The sequence below is a fragment of the Asterias amurensis genome, chromosome 14 (genome assembly GCF_032118995.1).
Source record: "Asterias amurensis chromosome 14, ASM3211899v1".
Classification (NCBI taxonomy): domain Eukaryota; kingdom Metazoa; phylum Echinodermata; class Asteroidea; order Forcipulatida; family Asteriidae; genus Asterias; species Asterias amurensis.
This window is the reverse complement of record NC_092661.1, coordinates 15,862,976-15,888,784: the sequence shown is the minus strand read 5'-3', so window position 1 is coordinate 15,888,784 and position 25,809 is coordinate 15,862,976. Positions and strand designations below refer to the sequence as shown.

The window sequence follows — 25,809 nt, the reverse complement described above, 5'->3', positions numbered from 1 at the left end:
TCGCGAGATAAGAGCACCGCCACAACTCGACTATCTCACCGCGTGGGACCATACGACTTGTCCACAAGTCTACCCAAGTAGCTGCTTCTCAGCACACCATTGTTTTATAAGTACCGGTACATACAGAGCAAACGTTAAACGATCAATTATTCTGAACATACAAAACACCAAGTGAAATACAATTTAAAAAAACAATAAATTTTAATCTCACAAAAAAAATATTGCTGCGAAAACACATTAAAACCAAGTTTAACCAAACTTGTACACTTGTTAGTACCGATAGATCCCTTCCACCATAATTATACAGGCAAATAACAACATTTCTCAAACAACATTATTCATCAATGTGCCCTCCGGATTCAGTACAATAAGTTTAATATACAATATTACAGGGGAACCTTACAGTAAAAAATGTTAATTGAAGGAGCCAATATTATAGTGACCACCTTTCGAGAAAAGTTAACATTATGAAGTAAGGACGAAAGACAACTGTACTGAAAATAGGTGTTTAATAAACTTCCATCGGGGATAAAGACATTGCCATAGAACTGCAAAGGTCGTGGGCTCGAATCCTATACCCGAGTAATATGCCTGCCTGATTTTGTTCACAGAACTTGGGAAAGTACCGAGTATACAGTGCTAACATCGGTGTACTGAAAATGTTTCAAAGTGTGAATATTATAATGAAACCTTGGTTGGCAAAAGCTCGGGTTGTGACAATGCAATGCAATGAAACGGTCCATGCTCGGTTTTCCAAATGCATTGTGGTATTTTTTTAAGATGGCGGTTTTACAAATGGGCTGATTTCATCCTTTGAGCAAAATTTATTCAGTTAGTTTCTCAAGACCTCCACCTGATCTTCCAAGAACCACCACCGGCACTTCTAAGAACCACCCCTGGCTCTTCCAAGAGCCCACATACAAGGGATCAGGCAAAGATTTCTACTATTTTACAGAATATGAAAATATAAAAAGATGAATATTAGTATGATAAATTGTTATAATAAAGTAGGATTGCATCCGTCGAGCATTATTTATTTAATAAGTTTCAATATACATATTAAAGATTACAAGGGTTGCCTCTGCGTCTATGCCAAGGTTACCACTAGTAGATATCGCTCCATCTTGTTAACTCTACAAGGTGCTGAAAAATGAGTCTAACCCTCAAACACTCTTCTCAGTACATGTCTTATAAATGACCAACGCATTGACACAATCGAATGTCGGTGACTTCGAACCATAGTCACTCTTAGTACCCTGGGGTAGATTTCACAAAATGTTAAGACTAGTCGTATCTAGAGTATCTAGGACTAGCGTAAGTCTTTAATAACTCAAAATGAGTCCTACGACTAGTCCTAACTTAGGACTATCTTTGTGAAATCAAACCCAGATCATTTTGTACCCAGGTCACTTCGTGCCAAGGTCACTTCGTGCCAAGGTCACTTCGTACCAAAGTCACTATGTACCCAAGTCACTTCCTACACAGAAGCCAATATCATGAAAATTTCTGCAAATAGTTGAGACAAGTCTTATTTTGAGTTTAGGACTGGGACTAGTCCTAAGTTAAGACCAAAGTCCTTACTCTTTGTGAAATTGACCCTATGCAGGCCTAACTGTACAATATTGTGCTTTAGTATGCGTGCGTTGACGTGTGTGAACCTAAATTGTGTTGGATAGTTGCATGAATGGTTGTTTCTTGCAATTCTGGTTAACTGCAACGACGATGACGACGACAATGACAATAAAGATGATGAAACCGATGAGAAGGCCTGCCAGCTGACCTCCACTAATATACATCCAGATAGAGGGGACTGGAGGAAACAAAAACAACTTTTGGTTTAACAAACTTTTTTTTAGAAGGAAAATATCTACAAGATTACAACTACTAACAGATGACCGTCCTTTGGACGGTTCGTAATAAAGCTGTTGGTCCCGTGTAAAAAAAACCAGCCGCCGAATTCACGAAACGCTAGCAGGATTAATCCTATCTTGAGTTAGGATGAGTTACCCGTCCTAACTTAGGATGGGTTCAATGCATCATAACGTCTTTGGATACGAAACTGATCTCGTCCTTAGTTCTAAGATTAATGCTAAGTCAGGAAGAGTTTGGTGAAATCGACAGCTGTGCACATATCGATAAGAGAGGGGGTTTGCACTAGTGTTCCTGGTCAGCGCCTTGTAAACCATTACACGGTGCTATGTTAAAGGAAGTGGACACTATTGGTATTTACTCAAGATATTTATTAGCATAAAACCTTAATTGGTAACAAGTAATGGGGAGAGGTTGATGGTATAAAACATCGTGAGAAACGGCTCCCTCTGAAGTGACATAGTTTTCGAGAAAGAAGTAATTTTCCAAGAATTTGATTTCGAGACCTCAGATTTAGAATTTTGAGGTCTCGAAATCATATTCATGGAAACCTACTTCTTTCTCGAAAACTACGTCACTTCAGAAGGAGCCGTTTCTCACAATGTTTAATACTATAAATCTCTCCCAATTACTTGTTGCCTGCCAAGTAAGGTTTTATGCTAATTATTATTTTGAGTAATCACCATTAGTGTCCACTGCCTTTAACTTCACTGTAAACATCTTACATTATTGCCAATTATGTTTATCAGAAAAATTTTGGGGTCTTAAAAAATTGTTTTAATAATAAATTATGACGACTACACACTACAAACAAATCTGCAATAACATGTTCTTAAATAATGAAAGGTTTGGTCTTATCGAGGTAAAGTTTGCACAAATTGAAGACCTACCGTTTAGATTTAACTATAAGGTTTGACACTTTGCACGGTGGGAATTCAATCAAGTGAGAGATTCCACCATGACACCACGTGCATAAATCTCTTTCGAGGTAGTAGCAGTTCTGTGAAAGAAAACCTTTTTCCCCCTTAGAACCACCACCAGTTCTTCCCAGAAACACCACTGGCTCTTCTCAAAAACACCATTCTCAGAACTACATGTACCACCTGCTTTTCTCAGAACCACATTTGATTCTTCTCAGAACCACCAACGGCTCTTCTGAGAACCACCATCGGCTCTTCCCAGAACCAGCACTGGCTCTTCTCAGAACCACCGCTGGTTCTTCTCAGAACCACCGCTGGTTCTTCTCAGACCACCGGCTCTTCTCAGATCAGCACCAGTTCTTCTCAGAACCAACACCAGCTCTTCGAAGAGCCATCACCGTTTCTTCTTAGAACCACCACCTAGTTCTTCTTACGGGCCATCACCGGTTCTCCCTATAGAACCACCACTACCCAAAAGAGATATGTTTTCGAAAATAGATACACTGATTGAATACATACAACATTCAGGGAGATCTTCGTCTTCACCATGGAGGCAATCAGGCACGCCGTCACATACATTATACGAACTCAAACATTGACGAGACTGAACACAGAAGAAACCGCTGGAATCCCTACAGTAATCTAATAATCAACCATAAAGAAGGGAATAAAAACAAAGTTTAGTTCAATACCTACAGTAGTTATAGTTTTCAAGATCGATACTGATGGGAAGTGGAAAAAGTGACATGTAAATTTCCATTAGCTAGCTTTTTAAGCTGGAATCACTACAATAACCTAAATAATCAATAATAAACAACGAATAAAAACAAAGTTTAATTCAACACCTAAATAGTTATTATTTTCAAAATCGTTACTGATGGGTGGTGGAAAAGTGACATGTTAATTTCCTTTAGCTATAGTTTTTAAGCTGGAATCACTACAATAATTTACATGTAATAATCAATCAAAATCAAGGGAATAAAAACAAGTTAAGTTCAATACCTACAGTAGTTATATAGTTTACAAGATCGTAACTGATGGGTAGGGGGATGTGACATTAAAATTTCCACTAGCCTTTTGAGATATGCTGAACACTATAGGAAAGCACTGTTTTGGTTTGGGTGTATATATATACAGATAAATTCACCCAAACCAAACAGTGGCCTAGTATTGTGTCCCACATAACTGATGGGCCTACATTTTTAGCATTTTGCTCTGCTAGGCTTATACAAGGGAAATCGCTCACGCGAAGTCACTGTGCGTTTGAAAAAAACCAAAAAAACAAAACAAACAAAGACACGATTCATGGTCCAGCAATATTAGGCGATAGGGCCTACTTACCACAGTTCATATCATCTGATTTGTCTGCACATTGAGCATAGGAATTACACTTATCATAATCACCGTAACATCCATTCCCATCATTGCATTGATAAGTATGCTCATAATATGATGGCGTGTCTGACGTACAAGGTGCCGGTGTAGCTGAGGAGAAAGACAATAAATCGTACTTCTACTTTTTTTCTGAAAAATGTACTGAGAGTTTTGATTTAGCAACTTCTTAATTTTATCTTTTTTTTCTGGGGTGTTATGATGTAGCCTTCAGGGCTCAAAATTAGGCCGAGGCCTAGACCCAGTAGTTGGGGTGCTGTACTCCTTTTTAAAAGAAATGTTGTCGGTCATTGTCGGTCGTTACAGTACGCCAGTACAGCGCCCTAGTTACTGGGTCTAGCCTAGGCCAGTGATTCTAGCTTTGGACCAGTAAACCCATGATCGGACAATAGGCTCACATCACATGATACCCAGATGAAAAAAAAAATAGATGTCATTCAATTTCAGAGATCTGTACTGGGTGAATAGGGGTTCAGTGTGCACTTGAGCAAGTTGAGAAGAGTTGCTAATAACACGAATTGCCCTTTTGTATAAAAGGAACAGTCTATTAAAGGAACACGTTGCCTTGGATCGGTCGAGTTGGTCTTTGAAAAACGTTTGTAACCGTTTTTTATAAAATGCATATGGGTAGAAAGATGTTGTAAAAGTAGAATACAATGATCCACACAAACATGCCTCGAAATTGCGTGGTTTTCCTTTTACCTCGTGGACTAACACGTCGGCCATTTATGGGGGTCAAAATTTTGACTCCCATAAATGGCCGACGGTGATAGTTCGCACAGTAGAAGGGAAAACCACGCAATTTCGAGGCAAACTTGTGTGGATCATTGTATTCTACTTTTAAAACATCTTTTCAACCATATGCATTATATAAAAAACGGTTAAAAATGCTTTTGTTTTGACCAACTCGTCCGATCCAAGGCAACGTGTTCCTTTAACACAGAGTGAGACGCATTACTCCAAGCTAAAATATCATAATTAAAGTGAGATAAGACAAGTGTTTTGTAAAATAAGGTAATTAAAATATGCTGAGGGAGATAAAACTTAAGTCGATTGATGACACCAATTTTTCTAGAAATAGTTTTACATACAAAATAAGTTAGAGTAATCAGCAAATTATAGGATGAAGGAGAGGACATCCGAGGATTTAGCAAACCCAGAACAGAGCCCTGTGGTACACCACATGTAATTGAGCCGGGTGGTGGATGAGTGTCCCCCCACAGTGACATACTGCTTTCTTTTGGAAAGATAGCTTGTAAACCACTCTAGGGATCTTCCTCGAATACCGTAATGATCGAGTTTTTGAAGCAAAATGCTATGGTCTATAGGATCACAGGGTACATGGTCTATGGTCTATAGTATCACAGGGGAGCCTTATAGTTTTGAAGTATCCTCTATGGTGACCGGAGCAAGGATAATTGAGTGGGGATTTTGATAACCGAGATAGCTCATGAAGTTGGAGTTGCAAGGAGGGTTTTACTGGCTAAGCTTGGGCCAATATTGGCAAAATAATTATTGAAGTGCTCGGAGATAGAAGAAGAGTTCTCCAGTGTAGATACCATTGTGAAAAAAAGCTTGAAATTGTATGCGGATAGGCATCGGCTTTGTTGATGACATGTACACATTCCAGGTTTCCATCATACCATCATACCATGGAGCTACATGTACTAACTTGCACCGGATAAATCACGCAACAACGACAACAGACGAACAGAAATGAACATTACCTTCCAACTGCCCATACACACTGTACAAGCATGTAACAGCTACAGCATAAATGAAACTGGTTGCGACGTCCATTTTTGCAAGATGTTTAACGATGTGCATACATGTACATACGTACAGTACAAAGCAGTACCATCTACTCTACACCTGTAGAAACTGCATGATTTAAATCACAATGCGACAATATGGCTGTAGTACTAGTACCATTGTATTTCTCTATAGACGATGTGACCTATGTTTACATTTAAACCGCCCTCTGTTGACAAAACACTATACATGTATACGTCATGTTTCGCCGGGCACTGGGTTGCGTAGTCGTAGTAAGATTGCGTACACCATAGAGCTATATAGCTTTATAACACCCCTTGCAGGTATTGTGCCTGCTCATTGGTTTAGAGCGCGTCACATGACATGTCTTAGTTTTGCTAGACGACGGCCGTGTGATAGAGCGTCGGTTTGCCATGCGCTAGTCCGAAGACTAGCACATGGCGCCGTGCGCTAGTCCGACAGACTAGCACACGGCGTGCAGTACCCAGACGTCCGTTGCGTGTACGAGGATGATAAATTAATAGTCTGTAACCATTTCGGATTGTCCGACACTACATGCAACACAGTAGGTAAAAGTGTTTGCAATCTGTGTTCGCGTCGTCCGTGGAATGTAGCATTCAGGTCTGTAACTTAATAATAATAATACAGGTTTTAGAAATGTTTGGGGTGTTATAAAACAAATATTGACTGCTTTTACTCGTGCAATGGTTAAAAACTATGACTCCCTCGGTGATCCCCGGAGCGTTCTATTTTCCCTCGGCTTCGCCTCGGGAAAATAGAACGCTCCGTGGATCACCTCGGGAGTCATAGTTTTAACCATAGCACTCGAAGCAGTCAATATTTGTATACTATGGCGTACACTTTCTAGCTGGCTGCCAAAACACAACGGTTTTGCCCGGCGGTATGCGCGCGAATCATGTTATGGTTTTCGTGTGACGTCAGAGGTCACGTCGTCTATACCACGGAGTCTATCCTTCATTCATGCTACAATGCAAAAGTCAACTTATGGCTACGCCCAGGTCGAAATTCCAGTTGAACCTAGTTAAACTGGGTTTCACTGGAACTAGTTGAAACCAGTTGATAAACTAGTTAAACACAGTTAAAACCAGTTGGTTTAATATGGAAAATGGACAGAGACCAACTGGTTTATAATTTCAACCTAGTTGAACACAGTTAAACCTAGTCCAAACCAGTTGGTTAATATGGAAAATGGACGAGTTTGATCACTATCCAGTTGAACCAGTTGACCCTAGTTAACTAGGTTCAACTGGAATTTTGACCTGGGCATGTTCCGACACCCCTATGTTCCGACAACTCAACCTATATTCCGACACCCCTATGTTCCGACACCTCTATATTCCGACACCCCTATGTTCCGACACCCTTATATTCCAATGACCCAAACACCCCTATGTTCCGACACCCCTATGTTCCGACAACCTGTACCAATATTTTGTGTTAGCCATTTTTTTTAAAGAAAAACGGTGTGACTTGAAGAAACTGTTCGCAATTTAGTTCATGAACGTACCGGTAACCTATCTTTATGTAGTCCCACAAAGGAGTTTAATTTGTATAACAAGATTCTGCTATTACAAATATTCGGTTTCTTTAGAAGAGGACTGAGTAATGGAGGGGGTGGTAGGACTGAATTATTTATTGTTATTAATTGTTAACAAATTATTATGGTTATTATTATTATTATTAAAAAAAAATTGTGGGGGGGGGGGGGGGGGGCAAAGGAAAGAAGTTATACATCGGCGCAATAAACGCAGGAGAGGGTTGGAATTTTTATTAATTGAAGGCTCATGAAATGTTATCAACACGGACACGCACCTAACAATAGCAAAGTACCGAGTATTTTATTGCCAGCTACCTCGGAGAGCCACACTCATGTGTATAAATAACCACAAACAAAAATGAAATGCATGCGTGATTCCATCACTTTTTAAAATAGTCTTCACTCCTAATCCCGGTCGAAAATTACTGGGAAACCTTGCGTAATACAAGTTGTGTTTTTGTTATTGATCAACTGAGTAAGTGCGGGAACAACTTGTCGGAACATAGGGGTGTCGGAATGTAGGGGTGTCGGAACATAGGGGTGTCGGAATATAGGTTCAGTTGTCGGAACATAGGGGTGTCGGAATATAGGGGTGTCGGAATATAGGGGTGTCGGAACATAGGGGTGTCGGAATATAGGCTGAGTTGTCGGAACATAGGGGTGTCGGAACATAGGGGTGTCGGAATATAGGTGTGTAACCATGGCTATACTCCCATCTCAATATTGCCAACCCATAAAAATCTTTTTCTTCTTCACCCTCTTCCTTGTAGAGTGCACCCTTCGAATGATTGAAGATGTAAGCACTTTATAGCCAGCCCAATAAATCCGCCCAATTCTTTCCCCCATGGTCCAATCCATTCCACATCCGTAGCCCCATCAGCAGCATATTTGTTTTTCTTTCTGTCGGGCTCCCTTAACCACTTGCATATATGGTGTGATCACTTACTACAGTTTTGGAAATGTCCACGTGTGATGTACAAAGAACTGCCAACAGTTGAGTAATGTAGGAAAAAAAAAAAAAAAAAAAAACCCACATTGAGTTATGTAAAAACGATATTTAAAACTCTGAGGAACACCATGTGCCCGAGACACATTTTGTAACATTTGATCGAAAATATAAAAAATGGGGGAAAAAGCAAGTCTTTCAATTCAATACACATTTATTTCAATGCTGTCATTCAAAACAATAATAAACATGTGTGGACTCACTCTATCAATGAGGAATGTCCCGTAAAGAGTAGTTTTGTATTTTGACACCCAACTTATGATGTGAACCATAATCACATTTCTTTTTGAAAATTTTATTTAATAATATGTACTTTTCTTTTTATCGAAATTGCTAAAGCAATAAAAGCATGAGGTATGATATATTAGGTAGACAATTATTTAATTGTAAGCAGTTAATTAATGACAACATTTAGTTGTAAGGTTAAGGGAGATGCTTTCGTTCCCTAACCTATGGACAGACAGATATGCACTAAGGGAAGGTACACGTTTGGTAATTACTCAAAACAAATATGAACTTAAAAACTGACTTTGTAACGAGCATTGGAGAGCTCTTGCATGATAGTATAAAACATTGTTAGAAACGACTCCCTTTGAAGGAACAAAGTTTTTGAGAAAGAGGTAATTTCCCACTAAAATATTAAAAGACTTCTAGTATTTTATTCCTATCTGAAAGCACACAAATTTTCACAGGCTTGTTATTTTATGCTTATGATGGGATACACCGAGTGAGAACACTGGTCTTTGACAATTACCAAACGTGTACAGTGCCTTTAAAGACACTGGACACTAATGGTAATTGTCAAAGACCAGTCTTCTCCAATGGGGTACCTCAACATATGTATATTATACCTGTGAAAATCTGGCCTCAATTGGTCGTCGAAGTTGCGAGATCATAATGACAGAAAATACACCCTTGTCACACGAAGTTGTGTGCTTTTAGATGCTTGATTTCGAGACCTAAAATTCTAATTCGGAGGTGGCCAAATCAAATTCGTGGAAAATTACTTCTTTCCGAAAACTATGTTACTTCAGAGGGAGCCGTTTCTCACAATGTTTGATACTATCAACCTCTCCCCATTACTCGTTACCAAGAAAGGTTTTATGATAATAATTATTTTAAGAACTACCAATAGTGTCCACTGCCCCACTTTGACATCCATGTGACATCAATAAAGACCTCTGTCGTCAAACTTCTTCAATTTTGCAGTGTCAGCCTTGCTTTAACCTCCTCTAGTAAAAAACAGCCACTCTTGTATTATTATTAAATGATTTGGGTACTTTTTGTGCAATCCAAAGATTTACATTAAACTTACACCGTTTGAAGATAATGGTGTCGTAGAAAGCTTACCTTAAAATACTACTTGCTTGGGTGCTGTAATTTTTAATGGGTAAAACAGTTTCACGAAAATACGTTGTACATGGTAAAATAATTTTCCTTTTACTCATTTCTCAAAAACTACAACACCTCAGGAAGTAATATTTTAAAGGAAGCTTTCTATCATAATTATTTTCAAACTGTGTGAGTTTAATGTAAATCTGTGGACAGCGTGTTTTGTGTCATACAAAAAGTACCCAGGCTCTTCAAGGCACATTAGGCTCTCAGTTAACTCTTTGAACAAATAAATTATCTCAAAAAGGCTCACAACAACGAACTACGAATACTAAACTTTTAAAAAGAAAGAACAGAAGTAAACAAATAAAAAAACGAGAGAAGATAATTTCAGGGTAAAATGGAAAAAAAGCTTGTGCGTAACTGGACAACTCTATTAAAAAATATACCTTTAAGTACACTTATGGCACAGACTAAAGGCAGGATAAACCTTTGGTAATTATCAAAAGCCAGTGTCCACAATTTGTGTATCCCAACACATGCATAGAATAACCAATTCCTCAACTGGTCACCAAGGTTGCATGAAGATTATGAAAGAAAACAACCCTTGTTGCATAGACTGATGTACTTTCAGATGCCCGAGTCAAAAGCCTTTCTCAGAAAAAAAATCCTTTGTGAAAATTTACCCCTCTCTCTAAAACTATATACATAACTTCAGGGGGATAGTTCCAAACATTGTTTTATAATATTAACAGCTCTTCAGTGTTCTTTACCAAGTAGTTTTTTATGTTTATTTATTTTTGGAGTAATTACCAAATGTCTACCCCGCCTTTAAACATTTACACGTACACAGCTATAACTATATACATACATATCATTAACAAACATAAACATTATAAAATCAGCCTGTAGGACCAAAGTTAACTTCTCTGTTTACAAAATCCTCGAAATCCTCTGCATTAACCGTAGAATCACACTTTTTAAGCACTTTATTATAATAATTAGAATCACAAAAATTGATTTGGGGTTTGTATGACATTACAAGGAAAGTATACCTTTGGTTTGATTGTTTTAATCCTATATAAATATAAATATATACATAAAATAACCTGTGAAAATTGAACTGCCCTTTTCAAAAGTTTCCCATAAACTTTTAAATTTGCCAAAGGAAGTGCCCTTTGAAAAACTGAAAATTGGCCTCGCCCTCTCAAAGATGTATCCAGGCCTGCAGTGCTTCTAATAATTGCATCTCACCCTTCCCTTCATCTCTATTAAAAATATTTTCACAACTCAACTCTGTCTTTTTAAAACTTAAGCGATATCGTTTGATACGTCCATTGCACCTGTCATGATTATGGCATAGGCTCGACACCCAGCAAGTTTGGAAACCTTTTCCCAATTGGTTTTCCCACATCACAGCTCTGGCATTAGCCCTTAATCTCATATTATTATTATTAAAAACAGCCCCGGGGAAGCCCCGGGACATTTCTTACCCAACAGCGCACTTTCACGCTAAAAAGAAAACACCCGTTTATGGCTTATACAAAATTGATTAAAGTCTGTAAACCGATATTCATAGCTGTTCTTGTCTTTGTCTCGATAGTCTTTCTTTAATCTGTAGGTATCTTGGTTCATTGATGCAGCTAAAAGCAGACTTGGTCTTGGGATGCTGCTCACCAAATACCTGAATATCATGGAAATTAAATAATAATAATAGTACTTTATTGATCCCACTTCTGACACCATGTTATGCTTAGGAGTACACGTTTGACTCAAGTGTGTGAGCTATAAGCAATGTTTTATTAACAAAGCAAAGTACAGTGGCTTACATTTGCCATGTGACAGCGCCGCATACTGTAAGATGTACACAAGGGCATAACAAAATACTCAAACAATTATTAAAAAGCTTACAAGCTAATAATACAGAACTGGAGATCAACTTGACGGATCTTCTTATGTTTGCCCCAAATTCGAACTACATGCTATGACTTGATCCAACAGCCATCTTAATAATAATAACAATAATAACAACAATAATAATAATGGTCATTCAGTGCGCCGGCATTAATCTTAAGATGCTCATGGCACAGCGACACATTATAAGAAAGGCAAGTAATGCAGTTCTCATTAGGTGAATCTTGAGGGAAGTTTTGAACAAAGCTATTGATGGAGAAAGTTTAATATGATCCGGTTAGTCGTTCCATAATGAAGGGGCAGCAGTAGTAATCGATCTTTCACCCCAAGATGTTTTGGCCAGGGGTTTCCTTAAAGGAACATGTTGCCTTGGATTGGGCGCGTTTGTCTTTGAAAAGCGTTTGATCCCGTTTGTTATGAACTGCAAATGATGAGATAGATAATTTAACAGTAGAACATAATGATCCACACAAACATGCCTCGAAATTGCAAGGTTTTCCTTCCACGTCGCGAAGAAACACGATTGGCCATCGAGTCAAAATGTTGACTCCTTAAAATGCCGACCGTAGTAGTTCGCGACGTACAAGGGAAACCGTGCAATTTCGAGTGATACTTATGTGGATCATTATATTATACTTTTAAAATATCTTTATAACCATATGCATTTCATAACAAACGGTTTCAAACGCTTTTCAAAGACCAACTCGTCCGATTGAAGGCAACATGTTCCTTTAAAAGCTTGCTATAGAATCTCATAGACTGGAGGTATAGGAAAGATAGAGTTGGAGTCCTTATGAAGGACATGGTGCAAGCCTTGCTCTTAAAGGCAGTGGACACTATTGGTAATTACTCAAAATAATTATTAGCATAAAACCTTTCTTGGTAACGAGTAATTTGGGGAGGTTGATAGTATAAAACAATGTGAGGAACAGCTCCCTCTGAAGTGCCATAGTTTTTGAGAAAGAAGTAATTTTCCACGAATTTGATTTCAAGACCTCAAGTTTAGAACTTGAGGTCTCGAAATCAACCATCTAAACGCACACAACTTTGTGTGACAATAGTGTTTTTTCTTTCATTATTATCTTGCAAGTTCGATCACCGATTGAGCTCAAATTTTCACAGGTTTGTTATTTTATGCATATGTTGAGATACACCAACTGTGAAGGCTAGTCTTTGACAATTACCAATAGTGTCTACTGCCTTTAATAAACTCTGGGTTTAACTTGCCCCCAGGAACGAAAACAAACAAACAAACGAGCCTCCTAAAAAGTGTGATGTCAAATGTACAGTCTAAAGAGAACACACACTACTTTTCAAACAGTCAAAATTGCAAGGGTCATGGGTTCGAATCTCACGCGAGTAACATGCCCGTGATATATTTTCACAGGACTCAGGAAAGTACTGAGTATACAGTGCTAACACACATCGGTGTATGGATAAAAAAAACAAAAAAACAAAAAAAACACTCTTACCTCTGTAGATACTTCGTGCCACTTGACAAAGTAGGTGTAAGCTGTTTGATAATCACGTTTGTCTTCATAATATATCCCAATATTGCTCATAATCCGAGTCATTAGTTTACAGTTCTCTCCATAGGCTTGCTGGCACTGTTCTCTTGCCAGTTCATACCACTGTAAAATAATAATAATAATAATAATAATAATAACAACAATAGTAGTACGGTACCCATGGTGGTTGGAGCGCTTGGCACCATTCCGAAAGCACTGGGGAAACATCTAAAGGAAATAGGGACAAATGTGAGGATAGATCTGTTGCAGAAAGCGGCGCTTTTGTTCACAACGAGGATCCCGAGAAAAACCCTTGAGATCTAACATCTAAGGATACGGAACGTAGCCCGACTCGAGAGTTACCACCAAAAAGGAAAAATTGTATCTTTTTTTGTGTACTGTGATAAGATGAAATAATAATAATGACATTAATACTTTTATATGGGTAAAAAAACAAAAATTGATAGACATTAATATTAATATTACAGCATCTACAGAGCCACTAATACACCTATATTTCTTTAACCAGACTAGGTTGACAAAACATATTCTATTTTAGGTAATGATTTGAAAGTATCCAATGAAGGTGCCGCTTGAATGTGGGCGGGTAGCTTGTTCCAGAGTGTTGGAGCTATGACTGAGAAAGTACGATCGCCATAGCGTGTCGTGGTGCAGGTACTGTGAAAAGCTGGAATTGAGCGATGGAAGAAGAGCGAAGGCGTCGAGTACGTGTAGCTGATGATCATGAAGATGAATTAAGGGCTAAGAGATTTTAGAGGTAAACTAGGGCAAATTATGAACAACTTTATAAAAATAAATATAAAAAATGGGAACAGATACAGAACCGGGGAGTAATAATATATGAAGCACAATGATAATTCTTTGAAATTGTGTAATTTAAACGTTGTTATCTTCAAGTTGTAAATATATTGCACGGCTTATATACCTGCGTCTTGTGTGTTCTATTTCACGTGTCAAGTTTGCTTAAAGATAAATACGCTATCACACGTGCGCTCGTGGAAATCTGGAAAAATATAGCGCGTCTGCGTCCCATATCCATTTCGTGGGCAGAAGTGCTATACTTTTCCATATTCCACTCACGCTTGTGTGATAACTTATAGTATTATTTTTTGATATTATTGATATTGTTATTATTGTTATCAAAATAATTTGTTGATGCGAATCCCGATCGAGAATGTTTGGAAGAAGGTACCTGTATCTGCTCTTCGTCACCCCTGGGAAACACGATCGCTTTAGTCATACTAGCCTCTGCTTCCTTGCCCAAGTCACCGATCTATTTAGAAAAGAAACAAGATAATTCAAGTCCAAATAAAATATACGTTTATTTTGTAACTATCATGAAAATTATTGATAATTACATGTGTTCTGGAGTAAAAATGCAAAATAACATTCAGTAACAGTACGCATAAATGTAACAAGTAGAGTATGGGGCAGTTTTGACAAACAAAAGCTTGTAAAAAAAACCAGCCAGACAGACAAAGAAACAAAACAAACAGACAGATAAGCAGACAAAAGGACAGACGAATAAAGACATGATACAACGCGTTCATAACATTAGCGACAAGATGGCAGAACAGTTTAATAACAAATACTAGTATTCATAATTTTTGTGTTGTTTTGTATTCATTTTATTTACAAAAAAAGCGGAACAAACCCCATATGCTGGGTAAGAGTTAAATTAATTTTCTTTTAAAATACTTCTTGATTTATGCAATTCATAATCATAGATGTTAGATTATCGTTGGTATGAGAGAGATTGGCTGTTGCCAGCTTGGTGTTTATATCCCCTTGTGGGAGTTTGCCGAGTTCCCTTTCAAACAAATACGAGGGCCCAATTTCATAGGGCTGCTTTTAAGCAGAAACATCCTTGCTTAGTAAAATCAGTACCGGCCAAGACTCCACTCAATTGTTATGCTAAGGAAACAATAGCTAAATACCAGTCACAAGCAATGTATGGCATGACATTTTGGCCAGTAACATGTGTAAAATAAGCAAGCTATAAAGCAGCTTTATGAATTAAGCAAATTTTTTGCTTAAGCAGCTCTATGAAATTGGCCCCATGGCCCAATTTCAAAGGGATGCTTAAGCACAAAAACTAGCTAAGCTCAACAAAGTTATGCTTCGCAGAGTAAGGTTACCATCCAAAAAACTTTGTCACATGTACCATTTCCGACTGGTATCCTGCCTGATTCTGCTAAGCAGGAATTTGTTAAGCAAAATTGTTTTCTTAAGCAGCTCTATGAAATTTGGCCCAGAGGTTGATTCTGGTGCTCTTTATCCACTCGGCCACACCACACCCCAATATGTAACTATCCTTGTCGCGCAATTTGCACTGAATTCAAACTCTGGTGTTTCTGATCAGCAGAGTGTGTTCGAGTGCCAGTCGTGACTCTTGTGTCCTTAAGCTAGACACTTGACCATTGCTTCGTCCTTTGGGTGGGAAGTAAAGCTGCTGGTCCCATCTGATGTGTAACGACGTACAAGAACCTAGTGCACTTATCGAAAAGAGAAGGGGTTCCCCCTGGTGTTCCTGGTTTGATTGGCTGCATATTGCACCACAACACCTTGTAAACCATTACATGGTGACACATGTATGTAAAAAAAAAAGGAATCTCATAATTAAAACGTAATCCCACATACCTGAAGGAAATAATGTTTGATGGATATTCGCGCTATACTGCTATATAAGAAGCCACTATTATTATTATCATTATAACTACCTCCTTGAAGAGCCGAATGGCCTCGTCGGCTTGAACGAAGGACTCATCTTGAGCTTCTTGTTCCGAGCGGTTTGAATCTCCACCACACTCCGCCCAGTTATTCAAATTGAAAGACAGTCGCATTACTGAGTTTGCCATCTTGTACTGTAGGAGAGAAGAAATGAACGATCTTTACAGGCACAGGGGTGGATTTCACAAAGAGTTAGGACTAGTCTTATCTCGAGTTAGAACCAGCTACTCGTCCTAACTTAGGACTATCCATGCAATTTGTATATCTCCTAGGACTAGTCCTAAGTTAGGACTAGTCCTAACTCTTTGTGAAATCCACCCCTGGACACTATTGGTAGTTACTCAAAATAAAGTTAGCATAAAAACTTACTTGGTAACAAACAATAGAGAGCTTTTGAAAGTATAACATTGTGAGAAATGGCTCCCTCTGAAGTAACATAATTTTTGAGAAAGAGGTAATTTCTCACTCAAATAATAAAAGACTTCAGTTGAAAGCCTTTTTATTATGCATCTGAAAGCATGCAAAGTAATGCAACAAGGGTGTTTTTCTTTCATTATTCTCTTGCAAATTCGATTTCACAGATCAGTCATTTTATGGAGTCAAAATTTTGACTCCACAAAATGGACAATCGTGTTTCTTCATGACATACAAGGAATATCAGGCAATTTTGAGGCATTTTTGTGTGGATCATTATATTCTACTATTAAATCATCTATCTAACAATTTGCATTTTGTAACAAACAGCTTCAAACGCTTTTTAAAGACCACCTCGACTGATCCAAAGCAACGTGTTCCTTTAAGTTTCAAATCTGACAAAAAACCATTCGATTGTCGAGGACTTCTTTACCTTATGCTCGTCTCCGTCCAATGTCTCTCTGATCTTGATGGATTTTAAGCCAAAGTCAATCGCTGGCTTCAACTCATTCAACTGATCTGGATTTATGAAATCGTGAAGCTTGCATAACTGCCGGAGGAAAAAAAAAAAAAAAAAATGAAAACAGTGCATTTTTAATACTTCTGGATTTCTATTTATTAAGTGTGTTAGCTAACTGGTTGAATGTTTTGAAGAATTTTTTACTCCCATTGTAATAATTTTGTATTTTCTTATTTTTTAGTTTGTCTATTTTTTCATGTTCCTCTCAAGCCATCGTTCCTCTCAAGGCATCATGCTGAAACACCCATCTTCCAAGATGCTACCCACACTTGGTGATAGAGCCTTCACTACTGCCGCTCCCAAACTGTGGAATAAACTACCAATATCTCTCCGTAATCAACAATCTGTCAATGTGTTCAAAACACTGCTCAAAACTCACCTGTTCTGTTAACAACATCTCTGTCAAGTGCATTTGAACATGTATATGGAAAATGAGTTTATAATTACATTATTATTATTATCATATTGTTCAGCGCCTTTAGAGCATGTTTACATGATTAGGGCGGTATATAAGTTTTGGTACTATTATTATTATTATTACCAAGTTGCTTAAAGCCATTGGACCCTTTTGGTAAACAGTGTTGTCCAAGACCCACACTTTGTATACCACAACCTCTATACCAAATAACAAACCTGTGAAAATTTAGGCTCAATCGGTCATCGGAGTCAGGAGAAAACAACGGAAAACCCCACCCTTGTTTCTGCGCAATTCGCCGTGTCATGACATGTGTTTCAAATAAATCCGTAATTCTTGTTAACAAGAATTTAGATTGTTTTGCTGTTTTCTCAAAAAGTAAAGCATTGCATGGAATAATATTTCAAGAGAAGTCTTTCACCATTGCCTTCTGTAAACCCTGTAAGTTATTTGTAAATCTGTGAACTCTTATTTTTTTTTTCTTAACCGAAAGGGTCCAATGGCTTTAACAACATCTCTGTCAAGTGCGTTTGAACATTATTATTATTATCATTATTATGTTCAGCGCCCTAGAGCATGTTTACATGATTAGGGCGCTATATAAGTTTTGGTATTATTATTATTATTACCAAGTTGCTTAAAACTTCAACACCTGTTATCTCCATGTAATTCCTTTTCCAACCACAGTGGACTTTTTGAGAAAGAGGTAATTTCTCACTCAAATAATAAAAGACTACAGCTAAAGCCTTTTATTATAAATTTGAAAGCACATAAAGTAATGCAACAGGGATGTTTTTTCTTTATTATTATCTCGCAACTTCGACGACCAATTGAGCCCAAATTTTCACAGGTTTGTTATTTTATGCATGTGTTGGGATACGCCAAGTGAGAATACTGGTCTTTGACAATTATTACCAAAGGTGTCTAGTGCAATAAACAGACCCACTAGAGAAATGCATAAATTCGGGGTAGTTGTGGCAAAACATAAGTACAATTTTCATTGATTTTTTTTTCTGTCAAATGAGTTGTGCATTTGGCAGGGAGTGAGTTTGTCTCTTTGACCATGTTCCAAACCACAAATCCAAACATTCTAAGACTGTAAATGTTCTTTTCCTGCGACTCTTTCATTTAGCAGAACTACCGATTTGGGATTCTGCACACGCCGGTTAACCACAATACAATGCTGCTCCACTATGGACAATATTGGCTGACCGCAAAGTGGAGGTTTGTGTCAGCAGTCACAATACAACAACTGGAACAACTGGATTTGGTTTTGGATACGGCTTAGCTTGGCCTCGCGGTTGTTTTGACAATTGCGCATGCCTTGCGTATACGTGCCCAGGGTTTCAGACGACAGAACGGAGCCTCAAGGCCACTCCAAAGCCGAAAAGGGCCTTTAACTGCAATGGATTAGCGGCGGCAATCATGTTTCCTCTGAAGTACGGAAGTTCAAACTCCTTCCGTGGTCCTTTCAATATGCACGAACCAAGTTTTAGTTAACTCACCTCATCCCAAAGTTCAGCCAGGAGAGCGTAATGTTCTACCATCCTCTCTGGTCTGGAACCGAGATGTTCTTGTTCCAATGTGACTGCCACATCAATAAGATCCTTTGATTCATTGTAGAGTCCAGCTTGAATACTATGGGGAGATCATCCACAAAGGAGAGTTGCAATCAAACAGTTCTTATATATTAAATGGAAATTTGCAGATTTCCATATATTATATCATTGCGGTACCTGCTGCTAAAATATAGGATTCGAACTGCCTCTAGCTACCGGGCAATCTCGGTGGTCTAGTTGGTAAGACACTGACCTACAATGGCAAAGGTCGTGGGTTTGAATCCCACCTAAGTAATGTGCCTGGGGTTTTTGTCACAGAGCATATCAACGTGAGGTCCCTGCACTGTCAGATTTTTTTTCCTACAAGATATGTGGAGCTATGTGTTGATTTATGAGTCATATTCTTTTACACATAGCACTATGTAATAGTTAAAAATGGTGCTGTGGCACAATAAATACAGTATAGCAGACAATCACACCAGGGGCGGCTTGCAATAAAACGGTCTTAGTCAGCGGTCTTAGACCAGTCCTGCCTTAGACGGTCTTAGCTTAGTCAGTCATTAAGCCTGTTGCAATAAGCCGGTCTCTGCCTTAGACGGTCTTAGCTTAGTCAGTCATTAAGCCTGTTGCAATAAGGCGGTCTCTGCCTTAGACGGTCTTAGCTTAGTCAGTCTTTAAGCCTGTTGCAATAAGCCGGTCTTAGATAAGTTGGTGAAAAGAAATGCAATACAAACAAATGTCCCATAACACTTAGCACATCTGCAACACTGGCGTTACGACATGCTTTTGCTTTGGTTTTTAAATCATCGGATATCAAATCTGTGAGTTGTAATATTTTTACTCTTGGGAACAGAACATATATATATGGTACACTGTATCATCATTATAATGCCTCTAATGGGTGTAATCTATTTCTAAAATACGGTATCATCGTAGAGCTCTTTGCATCAAACCGTCTACAACTAGGACTTACAAATGTAGCGCCCGCATAATAAAAAAACAAAGACCGCTTATAGCCAGCTCTGAGCGGGCTTAAGATTTAAGACTGGCTATAGTTATAGACCGCGCTATTGCAACCAGTCTATAATTAAAGACTGTCTGAGCGCCTCTCAAGTTAGCCCGCTATAGCGCATAGACCGGAATAAGACCGCTTGGTGCAATCCGCCCCTGGAACACCGGGGCAAACCCCTTCTCTTAATGATTAGTGCACTAGACTTCTAACCAAAAGTTGTTATTGGCATTAATTTTAAGAGTGATTATCAAACGTTTATCTCCCCCTTAAACTGTTTTTTTTTCTTTTTCCTAACGTCTTCAAATGAAGACTCTCTCAGAACTGCGAGCATATTAAGGAACAAGCTCGTAGGCAGGACAAACCCATAGGTGGGTTACTTAACAAGAAAGAGTGCAATGACTTTCTGGAAGTTCTGTGCACCCGTAAAATTGTTGGTACTCTTTAAGGTGGTGCTGTTTTATAAATTTTCATCTGTTTTCCATTTTTAACCTTAATGTATGTTTTTGTATTTTACTATAAGTGCGTTATCAGATGCGAATAAAGAATCATACACTGAACTTACAACACCCTGGCTATTCTCTCGTATCTCATAGACACTTCTTCCTGTGAGATCCCAGGTCTTTGTTCAAGCTCCTTGAGGGAATCCTTGTAGCATTGCTCCATCTTGGTATATTTACCATCAGATTCTTCACACTGATCATTAAAAAAAAAATAAAAAATATTTTATTTTAAATCTATGCCATGAACTACATGTACAATCCCAGCTAACAAACTTGAGACAAGTGACAATAAACAACAGGGCAGAATGCTATAAAAACCAAGTCTTAAAAGAACCTACTATAATAACAGAGTACTCCAGAACCAAGTATTATAAAACCGAGTATTATAAGAACCGGTTAGTAATAATAATTTATTGAACTTATTGTTGCACTCTCTCCAGGACCAGCCTGTTCGAGAGCGCATAAAAATTTAACACAAGTCCAGTAAAAAAAAAAATATATGAAAATTAATTAATCCAAATGAAAACAATCAAAAGCGTAATTACATCAAAAATCCATAAAAAGTTACAGCAATCCATTAAAAGGTACTATATGAACCAAGTGTTATAAAACCGAGTATTACAATAACCGGTTATTATAAGAACTGGGTATTATAAGAACCAAGTATTATAAGACCGAGTATTATAAGAACAGAGTACTACATGAACCAAGTGTTATAAAACCAAATATTACAAGAACCGGTTGTTATAAGAACTGGGTATTATAAGAACCAAGTAATATAAGAACCGGGTATTATAAGAACTGTAATTTACCTTTCTCCAGTATGCTAGAAGCTGAGAGCTGTAGTCAGCCTCAAAGAGCCTATCTAGGACAGGCCACTCTCCTAGGCACCTAGCTAGCTTCTCTTGATCACCAATCTTAACCAACTGGTAAAGGTATTCCTGTTCAAACGAGCAAGAAATCAATCAATCGGGGTCAAAATTCTGCAAGTTACAGAACACAATGTGACGTCACATGTAAGGTTTAAAGGCAGTGGACACTGTTGGTAATTACTCCAAAATAATTATTAGCATAAAACCTAACTTGGTAACAAAAAATGGGGAGCTGTTGATAGTATAAAACATTATGAGAAATGGCTCCCTCTGAAGTAACGCAGTTTTCGAGAAAGAAGTGATTTTCCACAAATTTGATTTTGAGACCTCAGAACTAGATTTTGAGGTCTCGAAATCAAGCATCTGAAAGCACAAAACTTCGTGTGACAAGGGTATTTTTTCTTTCATTATTATCTCGCAACTTTGACGACCAATTGAGCTCAAATTTTCACAGGTTTATTATTTTATGCATATGTTGAGATACACCAAGTGAGAAGACTTGTCTTTGACAATTACCAATAGTGTCCAGTGTCTCCAAGTGATCTTGACACATCAAACTAATTGTAAAGTGGATTGTAGTGGTAGAGCGGTTAAGTGCACTGGACTAAAAGCTCTGGTGTTTCTAATCAGCTTTGTCCTTTGGATGGGACGTAAAGCCCTTGGTCCTGTGTGTTGTGTAACGCAAGAAAAAACCCAGTGCATTTATCGAAAAGAGAAAGGGTTTTCCCCGGTGTTCCTGGTTTGATTGGCAGCATTGTGCGTCACAGCACCTTGTAAACCATAACATGGTGCTATGTAAAAGAAGTAGGTCTCGTAATTCTAAACAGAGTCCCACATACCTTGTAGGAAAATACTGAATGTTTCAGTGCCTTGAGCGTCACTGAGTGACAAAAATTTGCGCTATATAAGAACCCATTGTTATATTTCTATTATTATTACTAAAGAAGCAGTTATAATTTTATTCCAAGACTTACTTCAACCTTCCGGTCCATGTTCTGTTCCATTTCAAAGAAATCAGCTAGCTTTGTATGCCACCATTTCCCCATCTTATTGTCTAAACTGCTCTCCTGACCAGGCTGCAGCCCAAAATACCTGAAGAAAAGAGGATAGAGAACACACGGTCAACGTGGTCCAGTGGTTAGACTGCAGGACTTGCAATTAATAATAATAATAATAATAAAAATTATAATGATGTCTTCTATAGACGATGTGACCTATGTTTACATTCAAACTGCCACACTGTATACGTCATGCTTCGCCGGGCAAAAAGACGCGTAGTCATGGTAAGATTGCATACACTTTCTAGCTGGCTGCCAAAACACAAAGTCATGTGTTGGTTTTCGAGTGACGTCAGAGGTTACATCATCTATAGCGCCGGTATCCACACGGCGCTTGCTTTAATAGAAAAGTACCCTCTTGGTGTCTATAAAAAAAAGATGAGTCTTCAGGATTGTTTTGAAAATATTTATTGTTTGGATGGCTCTGATGGCATGTGGCAGACCGTTCCACACCTTCCCTGCAGCTACCTGGAAAGAACAGGACCCCTATGAATTACTTCCGGCATGTTACACAAGACAGAACTTTTCAGCAGCAATTACAAGGTTGTGGGTTTGACTCTTCCAAGCTAACAAACTGACAGACAAACAGGAAAAAGGGCTATATAAATTAGAACCTAGTAATTAATTTTAGTAGAACATTTGAGCAAGGAGAGAGATGGGGTTCTACAAGGATGTCAAAGGTCATACAACAGCTGCTTTACGACTAGTGATATGTTCGAATCCTATCACAGGACTCGGGAAGGTACTGAGTATGCAGTGCTAACACACATCGGTGTATGGGCAAAAACCAAAATTAATATTCTTTATCCCCGATGCAGATTTAACATCTATTATATCGTTGTAGTACCCGCTGCCAAAACATAGGATTCGTACTGCCTCTGGCTGCCGGGCAACCTCGGTAGTCTAGTTGGTAAGACACTGCTCTAGAGTTGCAAGGGTCGTGAGTTCGAATCCCACCCGAGTAACATGACATGCCTGTGATATTTTTTCACAGAACTTGGGAAGGTACTGAGTATACAGTGCTAACACACATCGGTGTATGGGTAAAAACCAAAATTAATATTCTTTATCCCTGTTGCAGATTTAACATCTATTATAGTGCTATGTTCTTTTTTGATCAATCCCAGGCACTCAACAGACCTAAGGGTAATGTCACACGAGGCAACTTACAAGCAACCAGTTCCAGGCAATCTCAAAGAAGAACATCCATTCACAATTTAAACGCCACCAATTTCCTTGTGGATCGTAAGACAATTTCCTAAAAATAACTCATGTACTACCAAAGTGGTCCTGTAGCTTGCACTGCAGTTGGTTGCCTCCAAGTTGCCTACAAAAGTTGCTTTGTGCGGCGAGGCCCTGAGAGCAAAGTGTGGTAGGAGGGTTCAAATAAGCAAGTGAACAAAGCGATCTTACTTTTGTCGAACAGATTTGCTGAGCGACCGATGGTAGAAATCCAAGCGTCCTTCCCCGCTGTCGCCAAACGGTCTGAGGAACGGGCGTAGCGCTCTGTACACCATTGACCACTTGATCGCCGGTAAGGGGTCGCCTCTGGTCTTCTTATTGTTCTCGGAGGAAGCGTACCCGGTTTTTAGAATGGACATGTTGCTTTCATCTCCTAGGATGGAGAGAAGCTCCGTCTCTAGAAGTCCGTTGGATGAGCATTCCAGAAGAGACAGGGTTGCTACGACCAGGTAGCCGCCGTTCTCTTTCTCAAAGCGACCAAGAACCTGGCTTAGTAAGCTGCATACAAACATTTCATAATATTAATAATAATATAATAATAATATGTTAACATCTATTACATGTAAATCGAGTGGATTTCATCTATGTAAAATATATAAAATAAAATAAAATAAAAAATGAATCACACAAGAGGACAAAAGAGGACCGGATGAAACTTTACTCACTTCAATAGTCCATCTGAAAGCGCCGTAATCTTGCTATTAATTGTACTGAAATCTCCATAGACTCGTAGTTCCTCACATGCGATGGCCAACCACAGAGGATTCTGTGAGGACTCCTTCCCCAGAAGGGTTGTCATCTGCTCCTCGTCCAGACGCTTATTGTAACGACCGAGAACGTCACAAACAATTTCCTTGGGATAAATGAAGTCATTATTAGTACTGTGTTTAAGTGTCTCTTAAGAATATCACCAGGCTACTTATCATCTTGCCTTGCAAGACACCACACGCCAAACTGAACACTCGACCATCAGAAGACTGTCATCTCCTCAAATGTGGAACAACCTCCCAGTATCCATTAGAAATTGTAACTCTGCCATTTTTTGAGAAAATAGAATTAGCTGTTGCAAACAACTTACCAACCAAATAGACCGAGAGTATAAATGCAAAAAACAGTTAATGGCCTGACGTTTCGACCCTAGCAGAGTCTTTCTGACAACACAACAAACACGAACAGGTAACTAAGTGAAACATAAGCAGTGAAGTGGAAATACATGAATGGGGTTAGAAAGCATACAGAAAAAAGCAGGGGTTAAACAAAAGAAATCTCTTAAAAAATTTCTGTTTTTACGGTTTCAAATGTTATATGTTGTAGTAGTTCCATTGGTTTGCTCATTTTATAGCGCTTTGATCTTATCGTAAAGGCGCTTTATAAATGCTCTGTTGTATGTATGTATGAAGCAAAGAAAAGCAATTATAGTAAAGCATCTTGCTCAAGGACACAAGTTTCATGATGACTTGGACTCTAACCCATACCCCGATGACTTAACCACCAAAACTTGAACTCAGTACACTAAAAACCTCTGTGGGAACCATATCTACAGTTATCATGCAAACAGCTTTGTCTCAAGAAATGAATAGAAACAGTCAGACTTCATGGATGTTCTTTAGCTTTTCTGTGATTTGACACCAGCAACTGGTTCTAGTTGGTCCAAGCTGGTTCTAGCCGGTCCCAGCCTTTATAGTCTGGTATATTAAATACATTCAAACTTTGCAGCCAAAGGCTGAATTAAGTTTAAAATACAGAGAAGTTTTCAAAATAGGTTCAGCCCAAATTACAGTGACTAAAAGATTTTTTTTTAGTGAAGTGAAGGTTCCAGGGTGGAGTACATGTATTTATCTGTCGAGTGTCCTGGCTGAGTGGATAAGAGCACTGCACTCAAGGCAACAAAAATACATGTAATGGTTAAACCATAGGGTTATACATAAGAACTAGAGGGCGCACTGGCCTATATACGCGCCCCTGCATGTGCGCAGACGGCCATTTTCTAAGTTGACAAAGCAGCCATCTCACAGCACGTGTTTGTGCGGCCATTTTGTAAAATGAACATAAAGCATCGGGTGAGCGTTCAATAAAAAAACCTCAAACAAGTATTTCATATTCAACGCGCAGACAGAATGGCCACTTGTCATCTTGAGGTCCTGTCGCGTTTGTGCAAGCAGCATCCACAGTGCGTCCTCTAGTTCTAATATAT

The 25,809-nt window shown here is 38.6% G+C and overlaps 2 protein-coding genes across 6 annotated transcripts in view; both read right to left on the bottom strand.

Moving 5' to 3' along the window:
• Window positions 1-177: 177 nt before the first annotated feature.
• LOC139946731 (uncharacterized) lies at window positions 178-6,128 on the bottom strand. Its single transcript, XM_071944395.1, has 4 exons — window positions 5,909-6,128; window positions 4,131-4,274; window positions 3,309-3,431; window positions 178-1,810 (listed from the first exon to the last, which is right to left on the bottom strand). Exons 1-4 carry the CDS (start codon window positions 6,006-6,008, stop codon window positions 1,659-1,661), a joined length of 519 nt encoding a protein of 172 aa, XP_071800496.1. The 5' UTR covers window positions 6,009-6,128; the 3' UTR covers window positions 178-1,658.
• Window positions 6,129-8,509: 2,381 nt separating this feature from the next.
• LOC139946728 (telomerase protein component 1-like) overlaps window positions 8,510-25,809 on the bottom strand; it is a 36,177-nt gene continuing 18,877 nt past the window's right edge. For all 5 annotated transcript variants that reach the window (XM_071944388.1, XM_071944392.1, XM_071944389.1 and 2 more), the window contains 11 exons: window positions 24,281-24,468; window positions 23,787-24,113; window positions 22,290-22,407; window positions 21,256-21,384; window positions 20,506-20,636; window positions 18,878-19,010; window positions 16,871-16,987; window positions 16,014-16,157; window positions 14,486-14,566; window positions 13,237-13,395; window positions 8,510-11,534 (listed from right to left, as the gene is read on the bottom strand). In XM_071944388.1, coding sequence (XP_071800489.1) covers window positions 11,424-11,534; window positions 13,237-13,395; window positions 14,486-14,566; window positions 16,014-16,157; window positions 16,871-16,987; window positions 18,878-19,010; window positions 20,506-20,636; window positions 21,256-21,384; window positions 22,290-22,407; window positions 23,787-24,113; window positions 24,281-24,468 — 1,638 coding nt within the window. In that variant the 3' untranslated portion in view covers window positions 8,510-11,423. The remainder of the gene's footprint in view (window positions 11,535-13,236; window positions 13,396-14,485; window positions 14,567-16,013; window positions 16,158-16,870; window positions 16,988-18,877; window positions 19,011-20,505; window positions 20,637-21,255; window positions 21,385-22,289; window positions 22,408-23,786; window positions 24,114-24,280; window positions 24,469-25,809) is intronic.